A 27269-nucleotide genomic window follows, 5' to 3' on the forward strand; every position below is an offset into this window, starting at 1 on the left:
TCTCCGTGGATGTAGGTCTTGAGTATTCGACCGAACCACGTTAAACATTGTGTCTTTCATTTATCTTTATATCTCCGATTGTTATATAATCGTGAATTTAACAACACCATCACTCAATTCTAAGTTTCTACCGTCGAATAGAAAAATATCGGTTAAACGAAGAAATTGAATACATTTTTTTAACCAATTTCAACAATTGACAACAAGCCCTATGCAATTATATATACCAATTTATTTTGATTTATGTTTGCACCACCATAACTTGATAAATAACATTGTTGAGAACATACCGAATATCATTATTGATTTTTTGTGAATTATGTTCAATAATCTATACAATTTTCGTGTTTAAAAGACACCCTCATGTTCCCCAAATCATACTTAACAACAAAATTTATTTGAGCATAAGCTCCAAATACAGGTACATGGCCATCGTGTTCTAATGGGACAATAGACAAGCACCTTACCAAGCCTATTTGAATTTGGATGTCTATGAAGGTATTATAATCTTTTAGAACAACATTTGCGCCTCGGAATCCAAAAGTGATGGTAGGAATTGTATAATTTGCTCCATCCTTGTAGCACAAATCAAAATCACCTACTCCATATACAACTGGTGCATCACCATTGACTTTATTGAGTTCTTCTTTAAGCCTATCATAATCATCTGAAGGTAAGTAAGTAAGCGTTGTACCACTATCAATCACAATATCATATTTTCCTGATAAACTAAGAGCACGATCACCGACAGAAAGACTAGTTAGCGTAAGGTAGTAGTTAGTTCTGGTCCCTTTTCTAATCATAGGAGTTGAAACCACCTTACCATCAATATCTGCGATTCTCCCAAAGCTGATTTTGCTATGAGATGTTGGAAGAGTTAAGCAATATGAAAACTGTTTGGCGCCTAACAACGGGCTAATTTGTGAAATTAAAGAATAAGAGCCACCTCCTAAACCAACTAAACCGGGTATCTGTTTGCGGTTTGGTGTGCCGTCAACGTAAGCACATCCAAACCTAACTTTAGGGAACTTGATCACCCTCCCATTTGTCGAAAAAAAAGTGAAAGTATCGACACCTATCTCTCCCTCAATGACTACGCCACCCTGATACCTAGCACTGTACTCACAATCTTTAAAATAGCCACATGTCACCTTAAAGCTCTCATCACAATTGAATCCATAGCAATATCTATTCATTCTGCAGTCTTCATCTTCATCACAAGGTAAGGTTTTGTAAGTCTTAGATTTTCCAGAATTAAATATATCATCACGTACTTGAGAGTCATCACAGTTTACCCAAGAGAGGTCACTCCCAGTGTCTAAAAGGCCTGTAAGAAGGATAGAGGGAGTGCCTATGAAAAATGTCATATGATATTCATGGGTTAGTATCGTCGAAAAATCATAGGCAGATGATCCTGTCGAAAGATATTTTACTCTTTCTAAAGATCGTTTGGCAGCTCTCACTACCCTCTCGTACTGTGTTGCAGATTGATTATAATAGGGAGATACTGGATTGTCTCTATTAATCAGATTGACAGTAAACCCTTCTCCATTAAGTACTGTGTAAAGAGAAGTGGACAACAAGACCAAGAATAACATGATGGGAGCCATTAGAGACAACTTTAAAGTTAAAAGGGAGTTATGAAAGAAACAGAAACTAAGGATCTCAGTTTATCTATCTTGTGGTAATATGTCTAAAGTCTACTATATATATATATAGACACGGACACACGTATGTCAAGTGAGAAAATAATATTTGATTAAAAGGGCATGTCACATCTATATTTCACCCAAAAATTTCATCAAAACAATAAGGTGAACCAAATAATTACCTAACTAATACTTTAGGTCTTTAGTTCAACAAAAAAAAAAAAAATACTTTAGGTCTTGGGTGATGGGGCCTTTAGAAATTACCCTGTAAATTAATTTCAGATAGTTGCTTACTCGAAATTATTATAAGCCCTCCCGAGCTTATATTAGTGAAGTAAATGTGAAGTTATAGGGACACCAAGAAATTTCAAACTCCAATCTGTTCTTGTACAACCAACTTTAAAACAAACACTAATAAGAGTTGTCCGCAAAGAGATCTACCAGAGAGAGGATTTTTCTCTCGATCTCTGGCCCATGCCTTGATCTGTTGGGAAGTATTAGAGAGAGTTAGCATACGAAGAACAAAAGTTGGTGGTGCCTATAAAAAGTGGTGTAATGCTGGTGTTGGGTTAATTCTGTTAACTTTCTGTTAGAGTTAGTTAAACCAGTTAGTCTCTCTCTCTCTCAAAGTAACGACTTCCTTCTCTCTCTATAACAATCTTTTGTAATCTGTTAGTTGTTAAGATGACTAACTATATAAGGTGATTAAATCACTATTGTAATCACTTTTGATCAAAGAAAATAAAGATCAAAGAGAAAGTTCATAAGAGCTTAACTATTCTTTTATGGTATCAGATTTCAGAGATTACTAATGATGAATCGCGCTACGAATCTAGCTTCTTCTTCTTCTTTTTTTATGGTATCAGATCAAAGAGACACCAAGATTGTTTAACGTGGCAAAAAACCCCTCCAAGATAGAAGGTAAAAAACCACGGGACCTAATCCAGAAATCTTCCAATATAATGATAATAATGGGTTACACAACTCTTCACCAAACCTATGGTGGATAAACCAATTGTTCAAGATGTGTGGAAACACTCTTGGATAACAATTCTTCCCTAAACTAATAGAGGATTAACCAATTCATCAAGATGTGTGGAAATACTCTTGAATAACAACTCTTCACCAAAACTATGGTGGATAAACTGAACAAAGAAACAAAGAAATAAAATCTCTTACTCCTTAGGATTTGAACAAATCCTAGATTACTAAAGGTTGAAGAAGATAACCACAAACTAAATTGCTTCACAAGATTAATAATCTTCTTTTCTTCCAACCAATATTCTGCTCTTTCAATCTCTCTTGAAAGAACCACTTCAGAAATCTCCCTTTCTCTGACTTCTCTTTGTTCTGGAAGTTGTTGTTTCATTTCTCTTATCTCTCTCTCTAACCTGAGAAGATATATCTAAGAGGATTCTCTTGTAACTCTCCCAACTGGGAGGATATTCTCAAACCTGAAAGTATGATACTCTCTAACCTAAAAGTATGATACTCTCTAACATGAAAGTATGAATAATTTCTTCCCTTTCATTCCCTATTTATAATGATAAATAAGGAGGTATTCTACTAGAAATAGGATTCCTGTTTAGGCTAGAAATAGAAACATCTTTTTCTCCCTAAATAAGGAATAAGAGAAATCCTATTCTAACTAGGAATCCTTTTTATATAAGGATTGACCCCAACAAACTCCCCTTCCCGACTTATGAAAAGGACCCACCATTCTAAGGCCAACAATACTACTATGTAGCTCATGCTTCCCGTTGAACAATCTTTTTGCCATCATATCTGAAGTATTGTCTTCTATATGGATTTTCTTGATATTCAACACTTTTTGCTTCAATACGTCTTGAATCTGCTGATATCTCACGTTCCAATTGCATTCGACTCCCATTCATGAATTCACTTGAATTATGTGTAAAGTACACTACTGTTTCCCTTCCATATTTCGGAACGATAAATCTAGCTTTAGCTCTGATACCACTTGTTGTCAGTATGGATTTTCTCGATCTTCAACACCTTGTCTAGCCTGAGTTTATTGTAGAAGATGATATGAAAGAAACAAGACAATATTTTTCAATCTTCTTTGAAGGAAACATTCTCAGGAGAAGTGAAAGCAGGTGTGTTAGGTTTAAAAACCTCATCTCAGATTTGGTCTTATCTCGATCTTGTTTACATGGAAGAATTTGAAGCCAAGAAAGCTCTTCTTCGAGCTCAAATTCATTCAATAAAGAAAGGAAAGTCTTCCATAGGTGAATGCCTATGAAAGATCAAGTCTCTTGCAGATGCATTATCTGCTGTCAATGATAAGGTAACTGATAAAGAACTTTGTCGAATAACTTTACTAGGGTTAGTCAAAGTTTTTCGACAGTTTGTGATTTCAATTAATAATAAAGAAGTGAAGATTATATTTCCAGAACTTCGTTGAAGTTGTTACATCATGAACAATGGTTACTAAATGAATCACAGGAAGAGCCAGAAATTACATTTTTTTGGTAATAGAACTCAATACAAACATTGAATATCACAAGATCATAGACAAAAATCTCAGGATAAATCATATAAGAATTATAGAAACAAGATCATACATGATCACTCAACAGATAGGCCAAAATTGGGGGTTTCATCCACAACCAAAGGCAAAATACCCATATATAGATCCAAACTGGGTCAAAGGCAGAAAATTTCGAATTTACAACAGTTTCATGTGGACTTTGTCGAAGATGGGGTCATCTAGCATCTAATTGATTCTTTAAGTATGCTTCCCCAAATGAAAAATAAATTATCAGTAGAAATTTGTTGGTCTTCATATGGAAGAAGATGAAGATGATATAGCTGAAGAAGAATTACAACATTTTACTGAAGAAAATGAGGAAGACAATGTCATTGTTGAATGTAATTTTGTTGTTCTTGGTGATTCTTCATTTTCGACAGAAGATGATGATTCTACAAAGTCAAATGAACAATGTCTTCTAGCTGAAACCATTCCGTGGCTTGCTGATACTGGGGCATCAAGTCATATGACAAATAGCAAATCTGTCATTAATAACCCAAAGGGGTATAATGGCAAAGAAGGTGTTATGGTTGGAAGTGGCAAATTCCTTCCAATCAAAGAAACAAGTAGTACTCTTCTTTCAACTTCTTCTCAGCAGTTTCAACTAAATAATGTTCTCCATGTTCCTACTATAAAAAGGAACCTCTTATCCATTTCTAAGTTCACCAAGGAGAACTTATGTTCAGTAGAATTCTTACCTTGGGGTTATAATATCAAAGACCTGTGCACAAATAAGATTCTAGCAGAGGGACCAATGGTGAATGATCTATACCCCATCTTTTTCAAAGCTAAAGTTTTCTTTTGAAGCAAATACAGCTACAAAATGGGAGGACCCAACTCTTTAGCATTTGAGATTAGGACATCCAGCAAAGTCAATTCTCTTACACCTCAAGAAGGAAGCCAAAATTCAATTCAGTTCTCAAAATCTTGAGAAACTTTGTCATTCTTGTCAACTTGGTAAGAGTAAATGTCTTCCTTTTCCTGCATCTTCATCAAAAACAAGTTTTACACTTGAATTGGTACACTGTAACATCTGGGGTCCACCACCTATCATTTCTTCAAATGGTGTTAGGTATGTTGGGTTTTGTGTGTATCCAATACACTAACTAATATTATAAGCGGAATCTCAAACATCTAATGTTTAACACTAGTTATCTCGGATCATATGCAAGAACCAAACAATGAACTAGAATCGGGAAAAACTAACCTTTATCGCAATTTTCTACTGATAATTTATTTTTCATTTGGGGAGCAACCTTTATCGCGTGTGAAGATCCAGAGCTCCAATTGTCGCTCCTCTACTTGAGACATCGAGTAGGTTAACTTGATCTCCCTTCCTCAATGTCTGCTAGAACATTAATAGAAGGTTGAGAAGAACCTTTCTTCACTGACTACATAGATAGAGCGGGGGCTTTTGTCTTTAATCCTCTCTCCAAGATGTGTAGGAGAGATGATTCCATTTGAGAAAATTCCACACCTTTTCTGAACTCAGAACTGGTCCTTATACAGACATTATCTTAGTAGAGTTCCACTCAAATAAGAAATCCTAAAAAGTCCTACAGAAAAGATAAACACAAGTTATAGTTTAATCTAACTGGGATTCCCTAATTAGAGAAAATCCTAATTAGGGTTTACCCTTTAGTGTGGCCGGCCAGGACAGCCCTAATGGGCTTGTCTTGGTCGGCCCACACCCCTTTATGGCCGGCCAAGGCAATCCCCTTAAGGGATTTCCTTCCCGGCTCAAAAGTGTGTTTTTTGCCTTTTCGGATTTCTCTTTCGAGTCCGATTCTTTTCTATCTTTGTTCTGAATCTCTATTCGAACCTTATTGTCCTGCTTAACTAGATCCAATCCATCTTTAGCACAACACCCCTAGTCAAATCTCTCCGATCAAGTTACCCTCTTATGTGTAACCCGTTGTAGGATCCGGTCTATTTTAGCTGCGAATCACTAAAGTAATCCAACGATCGTAAACAGCTTCTAGCAAAGCAATACGACCCCTAATTGAATCGGACTGGATGATCTTCATGATTGGTTCATCGTTATCCTAGTTAACAAATTGATCGCATTGTTACCTTGGTCGAAGGACACTCCTTCAGAAGACCATTTCCTTCAGACCGAACGGATATATCCTTAAGTCTCCCATTTGTCCTTAGAACAAGTGCAATGCTTAATTCTCATGTCTCTACGCATTTCATCTGATACGTCATACCATTCAGACTTTCTTGATCTGGAGAACAACTGACTTAGTGAATGATTAACTTTTAATCCATTCGAGTGTGGCCACACGTTCTCAGTTGCTTCTCCTCAAGTGGCTGGAAGATACTAATCCTAACCTGGTTAGGAGGACATAATCCAGTCTTGTGCTCCCACTTAACTTCATGTCTATTATGTCATTCTCGGTAATTCCGCTTCTATAACCTCTTTTTACGGCACGACGTTTGGCGGTACCAAAGTTTGACATTCCTTACATAAGATGAGTGGAACACTCATGTTTAAGGAATCTTCTCAATCTTGCCTAAGAGAGCATATTTTATTATTCATTGAATAACTCTTTTGTTGGGTTATCCAGTGTATATTCTCAATCATACACCCATGTGATTGACTAGAACTCCCAGTTCTTATTGCCCATGAAACTGCGCTATCGGTCAATCTCACATGCCAGTCGTCTTGCGTCGTATTTGTCCATTTCAACGACCTAGACTAGGGATATTTTATGACGAATCTATTCTAAATTCACTTAGTAGGGTTTTATTTACCAGATCATGTATCTAATAAGCCTACTTAGAATGCTCCATCATATTTGGGTTCTCGTTTAAATATTAAACTTTTATTTAATCGACGAAATAACTAATTTATTTCATTTATTGAATGTAGGTAATCAATTACATAAAACTCTTTTATTAAACCTAATTACATGCTATAAGTTATTCTCCGATGCGCTTTATACCAATGCTAGGACTCTCATGTTTGGGTTGAGGTAGTAGTTTAGTTAAAAGATCTGCTACGTTTTGATCCGTGTGAACTTTGCAAATGACCACATGCTTGCGCTTTGTGATCTCCCTTATCACGTGGTACTTCCTTTGAATGTGCTTGGATTCATGCAGTTTTAAAGACGCCCCCTAAAAGGTTATAAGGCACCTATTTCCCTCACAAAACATTCCTGGTGGGGGGCGTCTTTCGTATATAAACGGGGCAATTTTAACACTTGACAAAGAAGATAAAAAAAGCTAAAAATGAAGATGGAAGTGCAGCTGAGGCGCAAGACCTCTAGAGCGCGAGGCACAGTCTCAACCACTCAGCTATAATCCCATATGTGAACATAATATTGAAGAAGAAAGTACAAATTAGCCTGGGTCGGGACCCAGTCTCGTACGCGCATGGGTCCGCCCCTGGCGGCACGTGCATTACATAAATATATTACAAAACATTCCTTATGGGAGAATATGTGCATACCATATAGAAGAAAAAAAAATTGACATTTCTAATGAAAGCAGAGAAGCAGAAAGTCGAAATTCAGGACATGTCGAAACAATTCAAGAAGGACAGATTAATGTGTGCCATGAGGGACATGATACGACACAATATGGTTGCACATTACTGGTTGCCGTTATAGATGGAACTATGGTTATATCTCATTTTAATGCTGATAATGGAAATGTGAATCTTAGATTTGATTCACATATTATTATACTTTGCAAAATAGTAATTTCGTTCTCCCAACTCGTTTGCTTGTTATAAGTTCAATTAGTTTTAGATATGACTTTGCTCTTCATATTTATCTCGTTTACTTATTATTATTCAATTTTTTTTGTCTCATTAAGTTGACACCTTATTTTTTGGAATGTGAATTGAACCGTACAATAAAGTGACTCAATTTCATGGAAAACACAAAAAACTAAAAAAATTCAGTTGCTTCACCACGTTCTAATGTTTGTTTGTCTTGGTCGAATTGAAGAAGAGAAGTTCATACACAATTAAAGACAAATGTTATAATATTTATGCAAAACCAAACCTCCTAACGTACATGAAGTATACTTTCCCAAGGCTTGGTTTATTTCTTTATCGACATTATGTATTATTTCAGCGGCTAGTTTGCATTAACAATTCTTTATTAATTCTATGTACTTTTTTGGTGGAACGAGAAAAAAGTTTAAGTTGGAATTGGGTTTGTCCATGGTTTTTCTCCTTATAATTTGAGTTTTTCATTATAAGATTGGCTTGGGAACCCATGTAAGCTTAAATTTAAGTATTTTGAACTTTCAACACACAAAAAAAAAAGTATTTTGAAATTAACAAACAGAGTCCAATCTCCCAGTTCAACAAAAAATAAAATAAAAGAGTCCAATATCCCAGAGAGAGAGAGAGGGGGACTTTTTTTTTTTGTTTAAGGGAGAGAGAGGGGGACATGAAAACAATTTCTTAAGTTATTTGATAAGTCGGCTTGTTCTGTTTTGTAGAAAAAAAAAGTCTGCTTGTTCTCGGGTGTTGGATAAACATGAAATCCTGTTTGGACTCCTTCAGATTGGATTGAAAATCGGATTTATATCCTGACCGTTCACTGAATTAAAGCAAGGGCCAATATTTACTCCTATTTTATACCAAATTCCATTTTGAGTTATCAACTACTACTACTATAGTTCATTAAAAAAAAACTACTACTACTATAAATAGACATATAAATCTTACTTCTTTTTCATTTTGAAGAAAAAAAACATGGCTGTTATTATCACGACCATTGTGGTGGCTCTTATAACATTAATAGCAAAAGTTGAAGGTTACACTGGTTATTATAGACCTCCTGTTTATGATACACTGGTTGCTAAGTTTTGGAGAGAAAGTCGAATTGGTAGCCCATGCAGATCAGAATGGCGCCAGTTTATTTTATATGGAGATAATGTTAGATCGTGGTCTTGCTCGAATCAGATCGAGAATTTATCTCTTAAATCAACTCTTTACAAAAACTATGAGTTTTATTTGATCAATAAGGAATGTTGTTTGCTTGTATTTGATTTAAAACAAGAATGTTGGGACTTCATATTTGGTCCAAAATCCTCTTTCCCCGTTCGTCTCAAAGAATACTGCATTCGGAAAACAACATATCCATTCATACCTTCATTCAACTTTTCATCTCTTCACTCTCTTCAAGATATCAGATTAGTATGGTAAGTATATAGTTTTGAAGATGTTTGACAATTGAAGCACGAAATAAAATTTTAAATTTTATTATGTTATTACGTACTGTTTATTTATTATTGAAGCGCGAAATAAATATTTAAATTTTTTGTTGTGAAGAAAAGAATTTGTTGGATAGAGAATTAAGTACATATTTTTAAACATGTTCGACAATTGACAACAAACCTTGTGCAATGATGAAAACAAATTTATTCCGATTTATGCTTGTCACACTGTAATTTGATGAATACTATTGTATTTGTTGAGAAAATATAAATATCCTCTTATTATGTGTTTTTGGAAAATATAAATGGAAAGTAAACAAAAAAAAAAGACAGAGAGAGGAAAGAGATTGAAGTTACATACTTGTTATCGAGAGTCTTGGATTTGTGAAAATGCGGAGTAGGTGCTTGACGAGACATTTTCCCTTTTTTACAAGGGAGATGATTTGAAACCCTAGAAAATTTTTCCCATTGAAGATGATCAGAGAGTTATGACGGGAAAAGGTGGAGACTCAACCGGAAAAGTATAGCTGTAAATTAAACAAACTGAGCTTCTTCTAGGTTTAGTAGTGTCCAAAATAACTAGTACTAATATAGATCCGTTAATAATTTTACATTTTGATATAATTAGTGTACTAGCTAGGAAACTTTTCAATTTTAATTCCCGAATGAGTGGAAACCAGGCGGACGACAGTTTGATGGGAAATTCTGCTAACCCACGTTACTAATGGGTGAAATATCGTACCATATAAATACTTTTTTTTTTTTTTGTTAATAGGAGAAAATTAGTAGATACATTTAACTAAGTTCAGCAATTAACAACAAAGTTAAAGGCAATTATATAAACCTATTTATTCCGTTTTATGCTTACATCAGTATAATTTGATGTCATCACTTAGGTGTTGTTTTTTTATGTTGGAATCGGAATTTGCTTAACTGAATTGGTTGAATCTGAATTGGGCTAAATATTTTGTAAGTTAGTATGTTTGTTTTCTAAATCTGAATTATTAAGTCTGAATAACAATTTTGACATTTTTTAATAAAAACAGGGATACACTTTAGAGTGTCTTTCTGAAATAAATTCAAAGATAATCTTATGTCTCAAAAAATATTGTTGTATTTCAAATAGATTAAAAAAAAACAATATAAATTAAAACACGGTTTTATCAAGAGGCTAGAGATAGAAAGCCGAGTCGAGTTGTCTCTTTCGTTACGACAGTGAACACCCTGGTATTAGTACTAAAACCAATCAGATGTTTGTCTCCCGCGATACAACGACTATACCTTTCAGGATGACGACTAAGAGTACTTCGTTTTTCTAAAAGCGTGCGAACTTCGAACAAGCAATAAGAACCAAATGAAAGTGACTACTTAAACTCTAAATGTTCATGTAACTTTGAATGCTAAAATTTTCGTAATTTTAGCATTCAAATCTTACTTATTTTTCTTGTTTCATTACAACAAAATATAGTTTTTTTTTTAAGAAGGATAATATATTAACCGAGTGCTTAGGAAGCACGAAAAAAGAACTACAAAAGCAACGGAGGATGGGAGACTTTACATATTAGAAACTATAGTCTCCCAAAAATTTAACAAAAAACCCACAGATAAATTCTCAAAGAACCTAGTCGGCAAGCCCCAGTTGAAAATGGTGGCCTTGATCGACATAATAACTCTATCAGTGAAGTTAGCAACATCATGAGAAAGGCGATTATTCCTCTCTGACCATATACGCCACCAAATGGCAAAGGGGGTAATCTGTTGAAGGAATCCTTTTGTCGTATCTAACTTCTCAAACTTCGAAAACCTGAAGAAAGTATCAAAGTGGATGGCATTGGAGACGGACAATCGATCACCCGGAGAAGTATCTCCATATGGCTCCAGTAAAGCTGCAAGAGATGAGCAAGTGAGAGGCATTCTCTTCAGCCGATCTGCATAATAGGCACATGTTTGGGTATTGAAAGCCCCTCCTTTGAAGCATGCCCATTGTGGGGGGCTGAATTGGATTACCAGCCCATAAAAAGAAAGGAGGAAGATGATTTTAAAGAAGAAAAACCATGGGTGTTATTATGGGTGTACTTATCACCACCATGGTGGTGGCTTTTATAACCTTAACAGTAAAAGTTGAAGGCTACGTTCCTAATTCTAAGCCTCTTCTTTGTTCTTCTGATCCACTGTCACTGATTTGTAAGTTTGTGAGCGAAGACAGAATGGGTAGTCGATCCAGAGACAAAAGCAAATGTTGGTACAAGTTTAAGTTATATCCAAATAGAGGGGTTTCTTGTGATCGTGAGATCGATTATTTATCAGTTTAATATGATCAATAATGAATGTTGTTCGCTTGTGTTTGATCTCAAACAAGAATGTTGGGACTTGATGTTTGGTTCAACATCTTCTTTCCCTCTTCTCATCAAAGAATATTGCATTCAGAATGGAGTTGATCCAGTCTTATCCTCACTCAATTTTTCATTGAAGAACTAAATAAAATTTTAAATTTTCTATTGTCAAATAATTTTTTTTTTTTTTTGTTAATAGGAGAAAATTAGTAGATACATTTAACTAAGTTCAGCAATTAACAACAAAGTTAAAGGCAATTATATAAACCTATTTATTCCGTTTTATGCTTACATCAGTATAATTTGATGTCATCACTTAGGTGTTGTTTTTTTATGTTGGAATCGGAATTTGCTTAACTGAATTGGTTGAATCTGAATTGGGCTAAATATTTTGTAAGTTAGTATGTTTGTTTTCTAAATCTGAATTATTAAGTCTGAATAACAATTTTGACATATATACCCTTATTATGTGTTTTTGGAAAAACAAAACCTATACCATATATATATTTCACTTTTTTCTCTCTCCCTTTACTGCTCCCTGTGTCTCCAATGGCCGAGAAAAATAAAACCTAGACCCTAAGGCCATGTTTGGCATGCGGGAATCGTGTGGGAATGGAATGTGATTCCAGGACAAAATAGTAGTCGGGAATGTGATTCCCAGGAATGATTTGACTTAATATTTCTGGACAAAATAATCCTTGATAACATATTATAATGACTAATATTAAAATCGTCATTCTCATAATATTATAACTAAAAAACTAAAACTTAGGGTTTCAACCACCACCACCACAGCACACACACTCTCTCCCTCCCACCATCTCACTCGCTCAAACGTAACTCTCTCTCTCTCTCTCCATATCTCTAGTTCTTTTTCTTCTTTCCCGCTCTTTGTTTATTAAAAATCGACCTCATAACGTAAAAAAATATTAATTGAGACATTATATATTTTAAATAAATCTTTAAATACAACTTAAATTAGTGTATTACGTTACTATTTCATAACTATAAATCTGAATAGACAATACTAATTAAAATATATATAACAAAGTTGACATATAATTTATATAGTTTAAGTAAAATGATATAACAGGACTTTCGTACAAAATAAAATTCCTATTCTTATACAAACCAAACGACAAGTTAGGAATCTATCAGGAATTAAATTCCTATTCCTGGTCGAACCAAACATTAAACCAAAATAATTTGATTCCATCGCATTACGGGAATGTGATTCCCGGAAATGACATTTCATTCCCGCGCGCCAAACAAGGCCTAAAATTTCTATGGGTTATTTCCCAAATGACCCCCAACTTTGTGATCGGCTTCCTGCTTGGCCCCCTACTTTAGCAAAAATTTCTCTCTCCTCTATCTCTTTTTTAGAAAAAAAATTAATATTTGAAGGTCGCCAGCCGGAAATTTGGCCGGTCGGCGACCCCTGCCAGAGAAGATGATGATGTGGCGTGAAAGGTGACTTGGCAGAGAGAGAAAATGAGATGGAGGAGAGAGAGTAACGGACAGTTAAAGATAACGGAAAAAGGAGGCCATACGAGAATATTTGCTAAAGTAGGGGGCCAGGCAGGAAGTTGGTCACAAAGTTGGGGTCCATTTGAGAAATAACCCAATTTCTATTTTACCTTTATCTCTTTCTTTACTGCTCACTCTCTCTCTCTCTCTCTCTCTCTCTCTCTCCAATGGCTACTACTCTCTCGCTTTCTTTCCCCAACGGTTGTTCTCTCTTTCTTTCTCTTCCCAGTGGTGATCGTGGTGCTAAACCAGGACCCTTGCGATATCTGTTGGTGGTGATGAATCTATGGTTCTCCGTTTAAAACTGATTTGGATGTATGATTTATGCTCATAAAGGTGGATTAGATGTTGGGTTGTATTTGAATACGTCTCTACTGGTTGATCAAAATCAGTGGATTTGTATGGGAATAAGATTTTAGGAGAGATTTTGAATCTGGGTTTTCTTGAATCATTTTGTTAAAGATTTCTACTGCCGCTACTGGATCAAAATCAATGGCTACTATGGTGGTGTCTTCTTGTTGGTGGTGGTGGTGTCCTGTTGGTGGTGATGGGGTGCAATTGGTGGTGGTTGCCATGTCCTGTTGTTGATGGCGATGTCCTTATGGTGGTGGCAGTGTTGGTGGTGGTGTCATGTTGGTGGTGGTGGTAGAAATTTAAATGAGAGAAAATTATTGTAAAATGCAGGGGCAAAAGAGTCATTTCACCCATTTCAGAAGAAATAGACCTTATATTTCAGACTTGTTTTGAAGTCTGAAATAAGTGGACTCTTTTCCGCCCATATTCAGACAATTGTTGGGAATTATGTGTATCTAATACATATCCTAATCATCTAACTAGTGTTGGTAGCGGAATCTCAATCATCATATGATTAACACTAAGTTATCCAGGATCTTATACATGAACTAACAATGAACTAGAAGGAAGAAAAATACCTTAATTCGCTTTCCCACGAACCAAATTCCGACCAGTATTCGGAAGATTAAGAGCTTCAAGTGGAGCTCCTGTACTTGAAACACCGAATGTACAACTTGAACTCCCTTCTTTCAATCAGCTAGGACCTTCTTGAAGGTTGAGATGAAGAACTCCTTCTTCTAGACTTGGTAGATAGAATGAGAACTTTTTCTCTAAAATCCTCTCTCTCCAATAGTTGTGTGAAGAGAGTGATTTCCTTCCCGAGAAAATTTCACACCTTTTTTGAACTCATAACTGGTCCTTATATAGGCATTACCTTAGTAGAGTCCTACTTAAATAAGGAATCGTAAAAGTTTCTCAGAAAAGATAAGCACAAGTTAGAGTTTAATCTAACTGAGACTCCTAATAAAAGAAAAACCCTAATTAGGGTTCCCCCTCAGTGTGGTCGGCCAGACTAGCCCTTAAAGGGCTTAGTCTGCCTGGCCCACACCCCACACCCCACACCCCACACATGGCCGGCCAGGGATCTCCCCTTAAGGGATTCCCTTGTTGGCCCAAAAAATGGGTTTTTGCCCTTTCCGGACCCGATACTTTTCTATCTTTTAAGCACTATCAGACTGGGTCATATCCATCTGTATGTCAATTCTCGTCATTCTATTCTCACTGTTCAAATTACCATTCTTATGTGTAACCCGTTGTAGGATCCGGTCTATGTTAGCTGCGGATAACTAAAGTGATCCGACAATCGTAAGCGGCTTCTAGCTGAGCACTGCGACTCCTAATTGAATCGGATTGATTGATTTTCCATATAAGGTCATCATTATCCTGTGAGCTAAATCGTACGCATTTCCGTCTTGGTCGAAGGACATTCTTTCAGAAGGATATACCTTCAACCTTGAGGATATATATCCTTCAACAATTACCTTATTCAGCTAACTTTTCAGATTTTCATAAATAAAAAAATAAACATCTGAAATCTGAATTGGGTTCCAATTCATATTTCAGATCTGAAAAAATGAAAAAACAAACAGTACCTTGTGGAGTGATTGAATGTGTTAACACTCCAAAAACTTGTTTTTTATGAAATAAATTCAATACACAGTACAATTTGCACGCTTAAAAGGCACCCTCATGTTCTCCAAATCATGCTTAATAACAATAAAATTTATTTGAGCACAAGCTCCAAATACATGTACAGGACCATAATTTCCTAATCCGGCAATAGACATGCATCCTGGATAGCCAGAAGTGATGGTAGGAATGTTTAAATTTGCTCCATCCTCTTAGGGCAGATCAAAACTATGAATTGCATAAGTCACTGATGCAATATTGACGACTTTATTAAGTTTTTCTTAAATTAATAGAAAAACAAGGATCACCCACATAAAGACTAGTTAGGGTAAGGTAGTAGTGAGTTCTAGCTCTTTTATGCATAATTCCATCTTTCAAAGATATCTGTTTAGGCATAATTTCATCTTCCTCGTAGTGGCGGAACCAGAAAATTTACATGATGGGGGCACAATTATATTAAATCGTAAAAAGTAATACCATCATCGATGACGAATCTCAGAACTTCATTACGAAACTCTACCAAAATTAGTTATAAATGTGAATTGCTAAATAAATATATGCGTCATTCAAACTGATGACCTCTATATGTTACAAAAATGAATTGGGGACTCCCTGGGACATACTCCCTGCCCTGGTGTACTACCCCTCACAAGACAAGGTCGTTTGGGGATGCAAATAATTCTACCAGATGTTAGATGATTTTTAGCAGAAAAAAAAAGTCAAAATCGAATTTACAAAAGAATAAAAACTAATGAAATTTTGATCCAAAAGTAAGAGTGAAAAAATTGAGGTGCCAAGTAGATAGCGGCAGAAAAAAGAAGGATAACTACAAATGGAGAATATGGGTACATAGTAATCAGGTCATTTTTTATTTTTCTTAGTCCCAAAATACCCTTACCCAGTTCACTTTCTTTCTCAAAAGAATCCATAAGTTTTTAGGGTTCTTCCTCACCGTCTTCTTTGGTTTGAATCTGCTTCTTTTTCTTCATCAAGTTCGAATCTTCTTCTCATCAAGTTCGAATCTTCTTCTCATCTAGTTCGAATCTTGATATTTTCTCGATTCAGTTATGTTTCTTTTTCTCTCTCTATACTCAACTTCATTTTTTTTCTCTCTAGTTTGAATCTTGTCATTCATCTTCTTCTAGTTCGAATCTTCTTCATCTTGGTTCAACATCTTCTTTCGCAGTTCTCATCAAAGAATATTGCATTTGGAATGGAGTTGATCCAGTCTTATCCTCACTCAATTTTTCATCTGTTCGCCCCGTTACAATTATCGGATTATTATGTTAAATACATAGTCACGTTGTTTAATTATGTTATTAGTTACAGTTGTTTTACTTTCTTTTTTTTTTCTCATTGAAGCACTAAATAAAATTTAAGTTTCTATTGTCATATAGAAAAATATTAGTTAAATGGAAAAGTTGAGTACATATTTTAACCATGTTCAACTATTCTAAGTTAATTTTCAAGCAATAATAACAAAAGTCAAAGTAGAGCTCATGGTCCGTGCTGAGGTAAAAAGGTTAGAGCAAAGCTCTTGGTCGATCAATTAGGACTGCCCTAATTCACATTTCTTGTCCAGATTCCAGAAGCCTAAGGTTTACAACAAAATTTTTAGCTTTAGTGATTTTAACTAGGGGTGGGAATCGGGCGGGTTCGGTCGGGCTCGGATTCTTTGTCTGCGGGTTCGGGCGGATCAGGTTCTATGGTGTTGTGTCCGATCGAGCTATCGGGCAGATCAGGCCGGACACGTATGCGTTATTTTGTGCTTGCCGTCCGGTTTTGCCCGAAAACCCGAACAGGCTCTAACGAGCTCGGGAAGACGGGTTACGAGTTTTTTCAATAAAAAATAATGTAAATAATAATAGTAAAAAAATTTAATTAAAAACAGAGTTATTTTATTTTTAACCCAAAAATTTACTTTAACCTCCTATTATCTTTTGATTCTTCTTCTAGATAAATTTCAAAACATACCAACAAATGAATTATAAAAATTATTCCAAAAATGTACTTCGATCTGTTCTAATAAAACACACTTGATCTAATATGTTCTAAGATAAACCAACTTAATGAATATCATCATATCATCAACCCCTTCAAATGATTATTATTTCAATTCTTTATCAGGAAAATTAATTTGCCAAGTTCACATTTTAAAGATGGGGAACATTACCACAAAATCATATAAAATCATATACTCAGACTCACTACATCATGTTTTACAATCGTAGCAAATTCTGGACCCTGGAACACCAAAGCAAATGAAAATCGCACGAGTAACTATTACAAACTACGTTTTCACCCAGAGGAACATCTAACATGAAGAACAAAAACATTTAATAAAGTTACCAAGGTCACTCTGAAGATCTTCCGCGTTAGGTCCTACATCACATAAAGTTACATAATCTCTTTGTCTTTCTAAAACATATCTATAAAACTAAAGATAACTAAAATTTACATTATCATAAAGTTAGGCTTTAGAACTTCTTGATCTTAGGTTCAGGCTTTAGAGCTTCTTCATGTTGGATCATTTTAAGGGTTCGGTTGGTTTAGAACTTTCGGGTTTTGGTTGGGTTGGAACTTTGGGCTCTTGATTGAAGAAGAGAAAGGAGATACCAGAGATGGAGAGAGATCAGAGAAACAGAGGAGGCGTAAAAGGGGGCTCTACTAGAAACTCGGGTATTTATATGCATTAAGGGGCATCCTAGGGTTTTTAACCTGACACCCCTTCTAATCCAACGACTGAGGTCTCCTAATTCCTCAGTCGTTGGATCTATCAAATAATCTTGGGTTATGGCTGGGCAGACTCTATCGGGCGGGTGGGCAAACATCAAACGGGCGGACATATTGGGCCAGGACTCGGGTAGATGGTCTTGCCCGAGTCCCGCCCACGCCCGCCTGAAATTACGGACCGGGTATGCCCGGCTCGAGTACTATACGGATTTCAGGTACTAACAGTCTGGGCGGATTGAAACGGATCTCGGGTTCCCGGACCGTTTTCCCACCCCAAATTTTAACTATCAGAGCAGCGTCCATTCTGATGAATTAAACAAGAAACAATGCATAAACAACAAGCTGAAACAACGCGCATCAAGATGACAGTGGCAAGTTGACCATGACGAAAAAGCCTCGACAACAAAATGTTAAGATTAACAAGACCAGTGGTTCATCTGAACTTCAAAAGGCCCCCTTCAATTGCAAATATGACCCATTTGAGCACTTAATTAGAAGATATGCCCTCCAACAGTACCAGAAATATAGTCTAGTACGGGTTGTTATCGTCATCATCTAAATTGCTCTACGGTGGCAAGAAAGGGGTTTCCCCATTAATTATCTCTCACAACTAGGCTGAAAATGAAGGGGTTTCCCCTTCGTCCCTTACTTCTGGGGGATGGAGATGAAGCGAAAGTTTCCCCTACGTCCATAAAGAGAAAGAGAGATGAAGTTGCTACTTAATAAACCCCTTTTTATGTTGTGGAGCACTCATTAGTATAAACCAATAAATAGGTAAAGTCTATATTTTTGTTAACTACTCAATACAATTCAAATACTTTTCTCCTTCATTATTTTACATGGTATCAGATTAGGTTTGATGAAAACACCTCAAATTTCATCTAAAATTATGGAATCTCCATTTTTGTCGTCAGTAACTTCATCTTCTCCGACGTTCTCCTCTGCTTCAAACTCTTTTCTTCTAATTTCAAATATCTCGAACTTAGTGGCAGAGAGACTTGATCCAACAAATTTTATGATATAGAAAGATCAGAAAATTTATGAAGTTGTTAAGTTTGTGGTCATCCAACTCAAAACTTGGTGATTGGCAATGAGTGGAGAGGACCTAGACAATATATTCTTGGTTGCTAGATAGCCCTCTCCCATGTGAGACTATTCTCACACGCCCTAACACATGTGGGGTAGTTAGCCTAACACGTGTGGGGTAGTTAGCCTAACACGTGTGGGGTAGTTAGCCTAACACGTGTTTTTTTCGAGTGACGTGGATCACATGTGACTTTTAAGCCTATCAATGTGGCCCTAGCTTTGATACCATGTTAAGTTTGTGGTCATCCAACTCAAAACCTTTTAGCAATGAGTGCATATGACCTAAACATTATATTCTTGGTTGCTAGATAGGCCCTTCTCCCATGTGATGAGACTATTCTCACAGAAGTCTTGTCTCAAAGCCACCTTCTCTCACTCTATCTCATCTGGTATACTTGGATTGAAAACCTTGCGTGAACTCTGGAATTATCTTGAGGTTATTTTTCCTGAAGAATTTGAAGTTAAGAAAACTCAGCTACATAAACAGCCTCAACGAATTAAGAAAGCAATTTGTATTTCGTTGAATATATACCTTCGTCTCATCAAAGGTGTTGTTAATTCTCTTAATGCGATCCATGACAAGGTAAGAGATACATAACTTGTTCACATTGGGTTGAATAGATTGAATAATATGAGTTTGTTATAACTATAAAGCATTGATCAGCTGATCGAATCTCCTTTACTGAATTACGATCATTTCTTATCCTCAGGAATAATGGCTTGCTGATCATGCTGATTCTGAGGAAAGATGTTGCCTTCTATTCTAAATCATCTCCAAAGATATATCTGCATAACATATCTAAAAAATAAATGTCTGATTCACAAAACAATAGATTTGGAAACTTTAATAAGACTTCAAAATCTATTCCTACATAGTCAAACACATCTATTTCTGACTCCCAAGCTCGTAATTCCTCTTTTGTGGCTGTAAATTTTGATTTCAGCACCGTACCTTGTGGTATTTGTCATCCATGGGTCACTTAGAGTCTGTTTGATACATGTGAAAACCATTTTTTCTGATGGGAAGGAAAACCATGTTTTCGGATGGGAAAAAAAGTCATTTCTTCACATGTGAAATTGGATTTTTAAGTGTTTGATATGGATGAATGAAAATTTGGGAGTGCCTTTAAAAAGTACTATTATGCATTGGATTTTAGGGTGTTAATAGTCTTAGTCACTCCCTTTCTAAACTCGATTGGGAGGGAGACAATGAACAACAGTTCGGGGTTGAAAAATTTTATGAAAATGTCAATGGGAGATGATACCTTCAATTTTGGTTTGATCAAATCAGTTACAGTATCAATTTTGTAATGATACCTTCGATTTTGGAGAAGATGAAGATTTTTTTTAATGGTGATGATGGTTTTCTGACTCTTGCATCGAGAAGTTTTAATGGATCTTGATCCAGAAACTATGAAGAGTCTCAGATCTGGACCTATAGTCAGATTTTTCGGCCTGATATTGTTAGAAAAAAAAGCGTAAAATTATGATTTCTTACAAGGTATAATTTCTTCCTTTCATTTTCACCGAGCTAGGATTTTTGTGTAGTTTTTTGGGGTTCTTGTTATGTTTACTGAAGTCTTGGGATGTATGAAGATTGAAATTAAGTCATGTATAGAACTTATAACGATTTATCAAGCCATAATAAGCTTTGTGATTAACTTTCTCTAGGTTTTGCTTGAATTATATCAGATGTAAGTTAACTTTCTTTATACCTCCAAGACAAAGATAAGAAATGGAGGTTTTGGTTGAATTGATGAGAGAGAGAGAGTTCAGGAGCTTAATCAGAGAGAAAGTGTTTGGAAAGATAATAAATATTGAAAATAAGTATCCACCATAAATATTTCTCTTAAAATTTATGGAATTTATGAAAAGAAAAGTGTATTAACTCAACCATTAGAAACGTTTGGTTTACAAATTGTTAAATATATATTTATGAAAGGGTAAGAATGGGAGTAAACAAATGGTTTGATGCATGGGCCCCACAAAATAGTAAATTTTTGAACTTATTTTTCATTTTCTATTTATTTTGATTTTTTATTACTTATTAATTTAGGAGTGGATATATGACTAATTACTACCCCTATTTTTCGACCTTAAACTCAAAATCCTAATGATAATCTATTATATAAAACAGAAGGGAAAACGATGACTGGGACAAACATCCTTATTTAATTATGTATATTGTTTAAGAGTCCCTCCAAAATTTAAAATATAGTCCTTCGTATAAATAAAATAACCTATCTAAAAAATCTTTCTTAGAAATAAAATATCTAATTTGAGAAAAAAAAAGGAAACAAAAGATATTGAAAGGCTTAAAAAAAGAAATTGAAATCTCTCTAATAAAATAACTAATTTATAAAAAAAAATGAAATAAAAGAAAATAAATAATAAGTAGAATACCAAAAAATTATGGTATCCACTATATAGCAAATTGAAAGTCGTCAAATTTAATTGATACAGCTATTCGTGCCCTAGGGCACGGGTTATACCTTAGTAACGATAAATTTCTTAATATTTAATTGATATAAGAAACAAATTTCAAAGAAACAGAAAGCGATTTACAAGAACATAATACTAACCTTGTTGGCGTTTACTGAATTTCCAAACCAAACCAAGGAAGACAAATAATTTCTGAACCGGAGAATTAATCGTTTTAATGGAGGGAAGTAGAAGATTAGAAAAAAAGAAACAAAATTCAAATAAACACAAATTGCTTTAAAAGAACAAAATTCCCAGACGAAGCAGAAACAATTTTGAAGCAGAGAATCTTGGTTTTAATGGAGGGAAGTGTGAAGAGAGATGTCCCTGAGAACAGATGCGTCTGTCTGGTAGAAGAGAAGCGCCTATAGGCACTGAGAAGAGATGTTGCTTCAGGGGGTCGGGTGATCTGAGTGGCTGAATCAGATGGTTGGTATTAGCACTGATGTGGGACGGTAACATGGGTTCTTTCCTCCTTCATGAGCTTCAAGGAGTTGAACTTGGGTTGCAACTGGCTATAAAGCATCAGTGTGCTAAGGTTACCATAGTAACAGATTCGATGACTGTCCTCTCTCTTCTAGCTGACTTCAACAGGCTTCCTCACACTTGGCTGCGGATTAAGAGACTTTGGGCTGGTTTCCAGCATTATAGCGAAAATAAATAATAAGTAGAATACCAAAAAATTATGGTATCCACTATATAGCAAATTGAAAGTCGTCAAATTTAATTGATACAGCTGTTCGTGCCCTAGGGCACGGGGTATACCTTAGTAACGATAAATTTCTTAATATTTAATTGATATAAGTGTCCGTGCCCTAGGGCACGAGATATACCCTAGTAATTATTAATATCAAATATCATTAACACCAGTTACCTACTTTGTCATATAATAGATTAATATTTAAATAATTTGTCTGAAGAATTTTTTTCATAAAATATGATGAAATACATATGTTTATGTAAAAAAAATACTACTATCTCAATTGTTATATAACTTTCAAACTATATAAACTATATTCAATGTGATTATGTAACTCTAAGAAAACAAATTATCTCCTGTTTGAAAGTTGCGAATTTTATGAATTAAAACAAATACTAACATAAATTAAGCATGACACAAAATTACTTGCAACAAATAGAAAACAATATTGTACTGCATAACAAAAATTATCATGAAAACATAGAAAGTATGTATAATAAGGAGATAAGACATGGAAATCTATTACATATTAGAGTGAGATCAAGAGAGGTAACATTTAAAATTAGAGACTGAAGCAACCTTTAGAATGTCAACACAGATCATGAATTCATTAAAGTGAACTTGGCGTTGGACGCCTATGGAGACTAGAACCTAGAAAATAAAGACTTGATAGCCTTTAGAATATCTACGAGGAGGGTTATGAAATCATAAAACTGGACCTTTTATTTATTTAGTGGCGGCGCTTACAGAAGTTGGAGCCTATTAAAGCTTTATATTGGTATGACTGCGTATAGAATCTGAAACTTAATAAAACTTAAATAATAAAGAATGTAAGGTTGGGAGAGGTTTCGAACTTGGGACCTCTCGCGCGTAGGATAAGTCACAGATCAACTGAACTACGCACAATGTTGTTAAATAAAATAGTATGTCATATAGAAGTTCTTTCTTTAGGATAATTTAAAATGGGGCTCTTGGGTAGAGGGGGTCCGATGCCGCCGCACCGGTTGCACCCCCTCACCCGCGCCCCTGATTGTACAATGTTATGATTTGTTTCTTTTGTTTGATATTTGTGATGTTCAATTCAAATTTTATAATTGATTCAAGTCCTAAGTTTTGTTTTATGCAATAAACAACATAGAAATGTAAATTCATGTTACAAGACAAATAAGATAAAAATGTTTGCTCTTGAAGACTCTGACGTATTCAACTTATGAATAATAAGAAGACTTTACAATACTCTTCTTATGTTATTGGTTTAAAGTTTAATTTCTAACGAAATTATCCGTGTCGAAGGCATGGATTATAGCTAATTACGTAAAAAAATTCCAAAATATTATCTTATGACAATGTAAAAGTCCAAATCTTTTTTCAAAACGTTTAAGAAAAATAAGACGCCCTCCTACTGAAAGAGAACAGAAAAACAAGAAAATGATGGTGAAAATCAAAAGTGAGAAGAAAGAAATTAAGAGTCCATTTCATACGTGTGAAAATAATTGACGTGAAAATCATTTTTTTAAAGGGAAAAATACCAAGATTTTTCTTAGGGTCCATTTGATATGTGTGAAAACATTTGGATGCGAAAACTTTTTATTTCTTGTTGGAAACAAAGCACGCTTTAGTCATATTAGAATTTTATTTTTTAAATGAACTAGGTATAGCCCGTGCCCATAGGGCACGGTTTATTTATCACATCTAGGAGGAAACACAAAAAAGTAATAGACTAACTAAAGCCTTTACTCTCAAAAAAAGAAAACTAAAGCCTGTATGTACTCAATTTTTTTTATAGGCTAACTAAAGTCACCATTTATCTCTTAACACAAAAAAAAAAAAAAAACTAAAGTCACCATTTTAAATTTTCATTACTCTCTTGCGCAAACACAAATTGAGTACATAAAAAATCAGAAACATCTAATGTTTGTCTAGGTATAACCCGTGCCCTGTGGCAGTTGGGTTGTTGCTAGAGCATTAAATTTTTTTCTAAGTTTATACATCTCGTTTTGTCGTTATTTAATTGGTAAATCAACACAAACTAAAAACACTTATTGAAAAGTAAAGAGTTGACGGCCATATAAGAATAAAAATCTAAAAAGCAAAATTCGACAAAAAATATTAATATAAAAAAACAAAAAAGTAACAACACAAAAAAATCTTAAAATTACGTAAATACTGACAAAATCGTAATCTTCTATGACTTACAACGTACCGGAGGAGTTAAATTCTGACAAAATAGAGGGCATAACCCAGAACATCTATCACGGCCATGAAAGCTAGTAACAACACGTTCAAACAACACATATATGAAAACTTAAAGCTCAACGTCATAAGTTGGGCTTTGATGACATAGATTGAACTAATTGGCCAATAACACTCCTTCAACATAATCATCATCTAAAACCTTTTGAGATCTCAGCACAACTCTTGTCGCTTCAATGGCTACTTGTCCATAGACATAATGTTGTCGACAAACGGCATGTAAGCATCAGCTCCACCGATCTATTAAGTTTGTGTTTCTTCAATCTTCCTCGGGCTAAAGAAGGCACGCTTACCGCAAAGTTTGCATCAGGTAGTAAGCTTAGTTATAGAATCAGCTAGGGGCACAATATCAAGCACTGGCCCAAAGGTTCTTCTACAAAAACAAAACAAGTTCATAAGTTAAATAATGGCATTTAAAACCCGATAGAGAATTGTGGTTACGTAACCGATAAATGATTACTCCGAAAGGGAGATTATATGCAAAATACCTCAAGTAATCGCCATCTAGACCTGCAACAATAACAGTCTTCCCATCATGATCAACTGCTTTACGACAGAAATCGTAAAGGTCTTCAAAGAATTGAGCTTCATCAATTCCTATCACATCCACCTACAAAGATAAGTTGGTCCAATTAAAAAGCTAACGCAACTCCAGACTGTTTAGTTTGGTTCATGAGTAACCTAGAGACAGATCAAACTCTGCAATAAACTAAGCCTAATCCAAGTTTGAGAAACTCAATAAGGCCCCATTCTCTTTTTACCCTATGTTTCATTCACTCTTCTTTCTGCTTTTTATTCTAATATTATAGAAGGAGCTTTAGAGTGGTAGTGGAAAAAATGCATTATATTTTATCTTCTACTATGTAATAGATGTTATGTTTGCAATTTGTGTACATACAAGTATGTATTAAATAAATAACCGTAGAAATTTGGTACAATGATTCTCAAGTCATTCGGCTAGTTGAAGCATCAGATTTGGTCAAGTGAATCCTTATCCTAACTACTTGTGACCCAACAGCACTCGCCTAGAAACAACACAATTGGTTTTGTTGAATAGTCTATACAAACAAAACCCACCTTATCATAAGCGTCGGCTTCAAGCTTTTGTCTAAATGGAGATAGATCAGGCAAAGCCCAGCACGGCAGTCTTGTCCCATCATGAGTTACAACAGATTCAAGTCTGAATCTGGTATCCTTGTTTGATTTTATCAACACTACATTTCTGCACTAGTAAAAATCCACAAGTTAAAATCTGGAATACTTGAAATGGTGGTTTAGTTACAACTCTTAGATAGCATTGCATGTTTCTAATTTTTTATGTGTTTAATTTGTGTTTCTCAACGAAAGAGTAATAAAATTTAAAGCTACTCTTCTTCTCCACTGTCCTCGCTCGCTCCATTTTGAGTGTATTAACTTCTCATAGTAAATTGTCTTTGAGACCTCTGTAGTTTAATCATTGCACGTAAAGACACTTACCTTTCACTTGGGGTTTCTAAGGACGCTGACGACAAAATCACCACGGAGGAACATCTTCGAGATGAACCTATGAAAAACAAAAGAAGCGTAAATTAGGTTGTCAACATATCATCAAAAATATAAAGTAAATGTAACATACAATACATACAAGAGTAGATTTCAAATTCAAAGTTATTAAAAAAGAATTAGTTGTAAACCATGTATTTGGGAGTTGAACTAAACTTTTAGTATCCCTTTACCAGCATTGCATTCAAGAAATGTTTCTTCCAGACTGTCTTACTTTGTGCGCTAATCGCATACATTCCTCCTTCTATACACACACTTCTTGTGTTTGTTCCTGCTTCGCCAAATCAAACAAACATATATAAGTAAAATATAGAGAAGTCTTGTTATTGGATATGACAATGACATTAAAAACAAAAGAATTAAGATAACTTACCGCTGAAAATTTGGGTGAAGGTGAGATTAGATCTCAAACATGATATTTTCTTCACAATTCATTGTTCTATTGGGGAATCCAATAACACTGAAACTTTTGATAAGCAATCCATGAAACTTTTGTTCAATAATCATCCAAAAACAAAGAATGAAGTTCAAAATAAACTGCTCAAATAATTTTTATTTCTCAAATTAGCAAGTAAAGAAAATACTGACCACTTGATGAGCTTGATAACGACATGAAGCAATTGTTGAAATTTTTGTTCTATATAATCAAGCAAAACAACAAAGTAAATGAAGGAAATTAGCAAAAACAATGAAGCAAAACGAAAGGAAATTAGTATATAAGAAAAGTTTCTAACCTTTAGAAGGACAACCATGTTTTTCACTTTGCTGATTTGGGTGGTTTTATAGAGGTAATGTATGGATTTAAGAGATTTTCCGGGGAGGCGAAAGAGAAGAATATTGATTGGGGCGTTGAGGAATTAAGCATTAAAGAGTTGTAACTCAAATTATGATTATGATTTAGGAATTTAGAAGATTTTTAGGTTACAGAGCAATCCAAAGGTTGATATGCATTAACTAGATTGGCGTATTATTGTTTTGTCAATCTTAAATAAATTGAGGGTCAAAATTTATCATTGTACAAAGGACGGCTGGATTTATCTCTATCTTTGTCTTTGGTTTGTTTTTTAGTTTGTCCCAGTCATCACTCTTCATCCTATTTTATATAATAGACTAGGTATGACTCGTGCCTCTGGCACGATGAAATTCATTGAAAATGTTGATGATTTTGTTTTTTATAGCAGGAAAATACATTTCCGTTGTATTTTTCATGAATTTGTACCGTGACGAATAAATTTTACTTAATTTTGAAATGA

The 27269-nt window shown here is 34.9% G+C and overlaps 1 protein-coding gene and 1 pseudogene across 1 annotated transcript; both read right to left on the reverse strand.

The window, feature by feature from the left end:
* Positions 1-212: 212 nt before the first annotated feature.
* On the reverse strand, positions 213-1680 carry LOC147547936 (putative aspartic protease At2g35615). Its single transcript, XM_086669442.1, has one exon. The coding sequence runs from the start codon at positions 1608-1610 to the stop codon at positions 324-326; it is 1287 nt and encodes a 428-aa protein (XP_086525568.1). The 5' UTR covers positions 1611-1680; the 3' UTR covers positions 213-323.
* Positions 1681-24483: 22803 nt separating this feature from the next.
* Positions 24484-26252, reverse strand: LOC147547937 (thymidine kinase-like; annotated as a pseudogene).
* Between the last annotated feature and the right edge of the window lie 1017 nt (positions 26253-27269).

The sequence above is a fragment of the Eschscholzia californica genome, unplaced genomic scaffold (assembly GCF_041429995.1).
Source record: "Eschscholzia californica isolate CP2 unplaced genomic scaffold, dmEscCali1.0.p SCAF_3, whole genome shotgun sequence".
NCBI classification, from domain to species: Eukaryota; Viridiplantae; Streptophyta; class Magnoliopsida; order Ranunculales; family Papaveraceae; genus Eschscholzia; species Eschscholzia californica.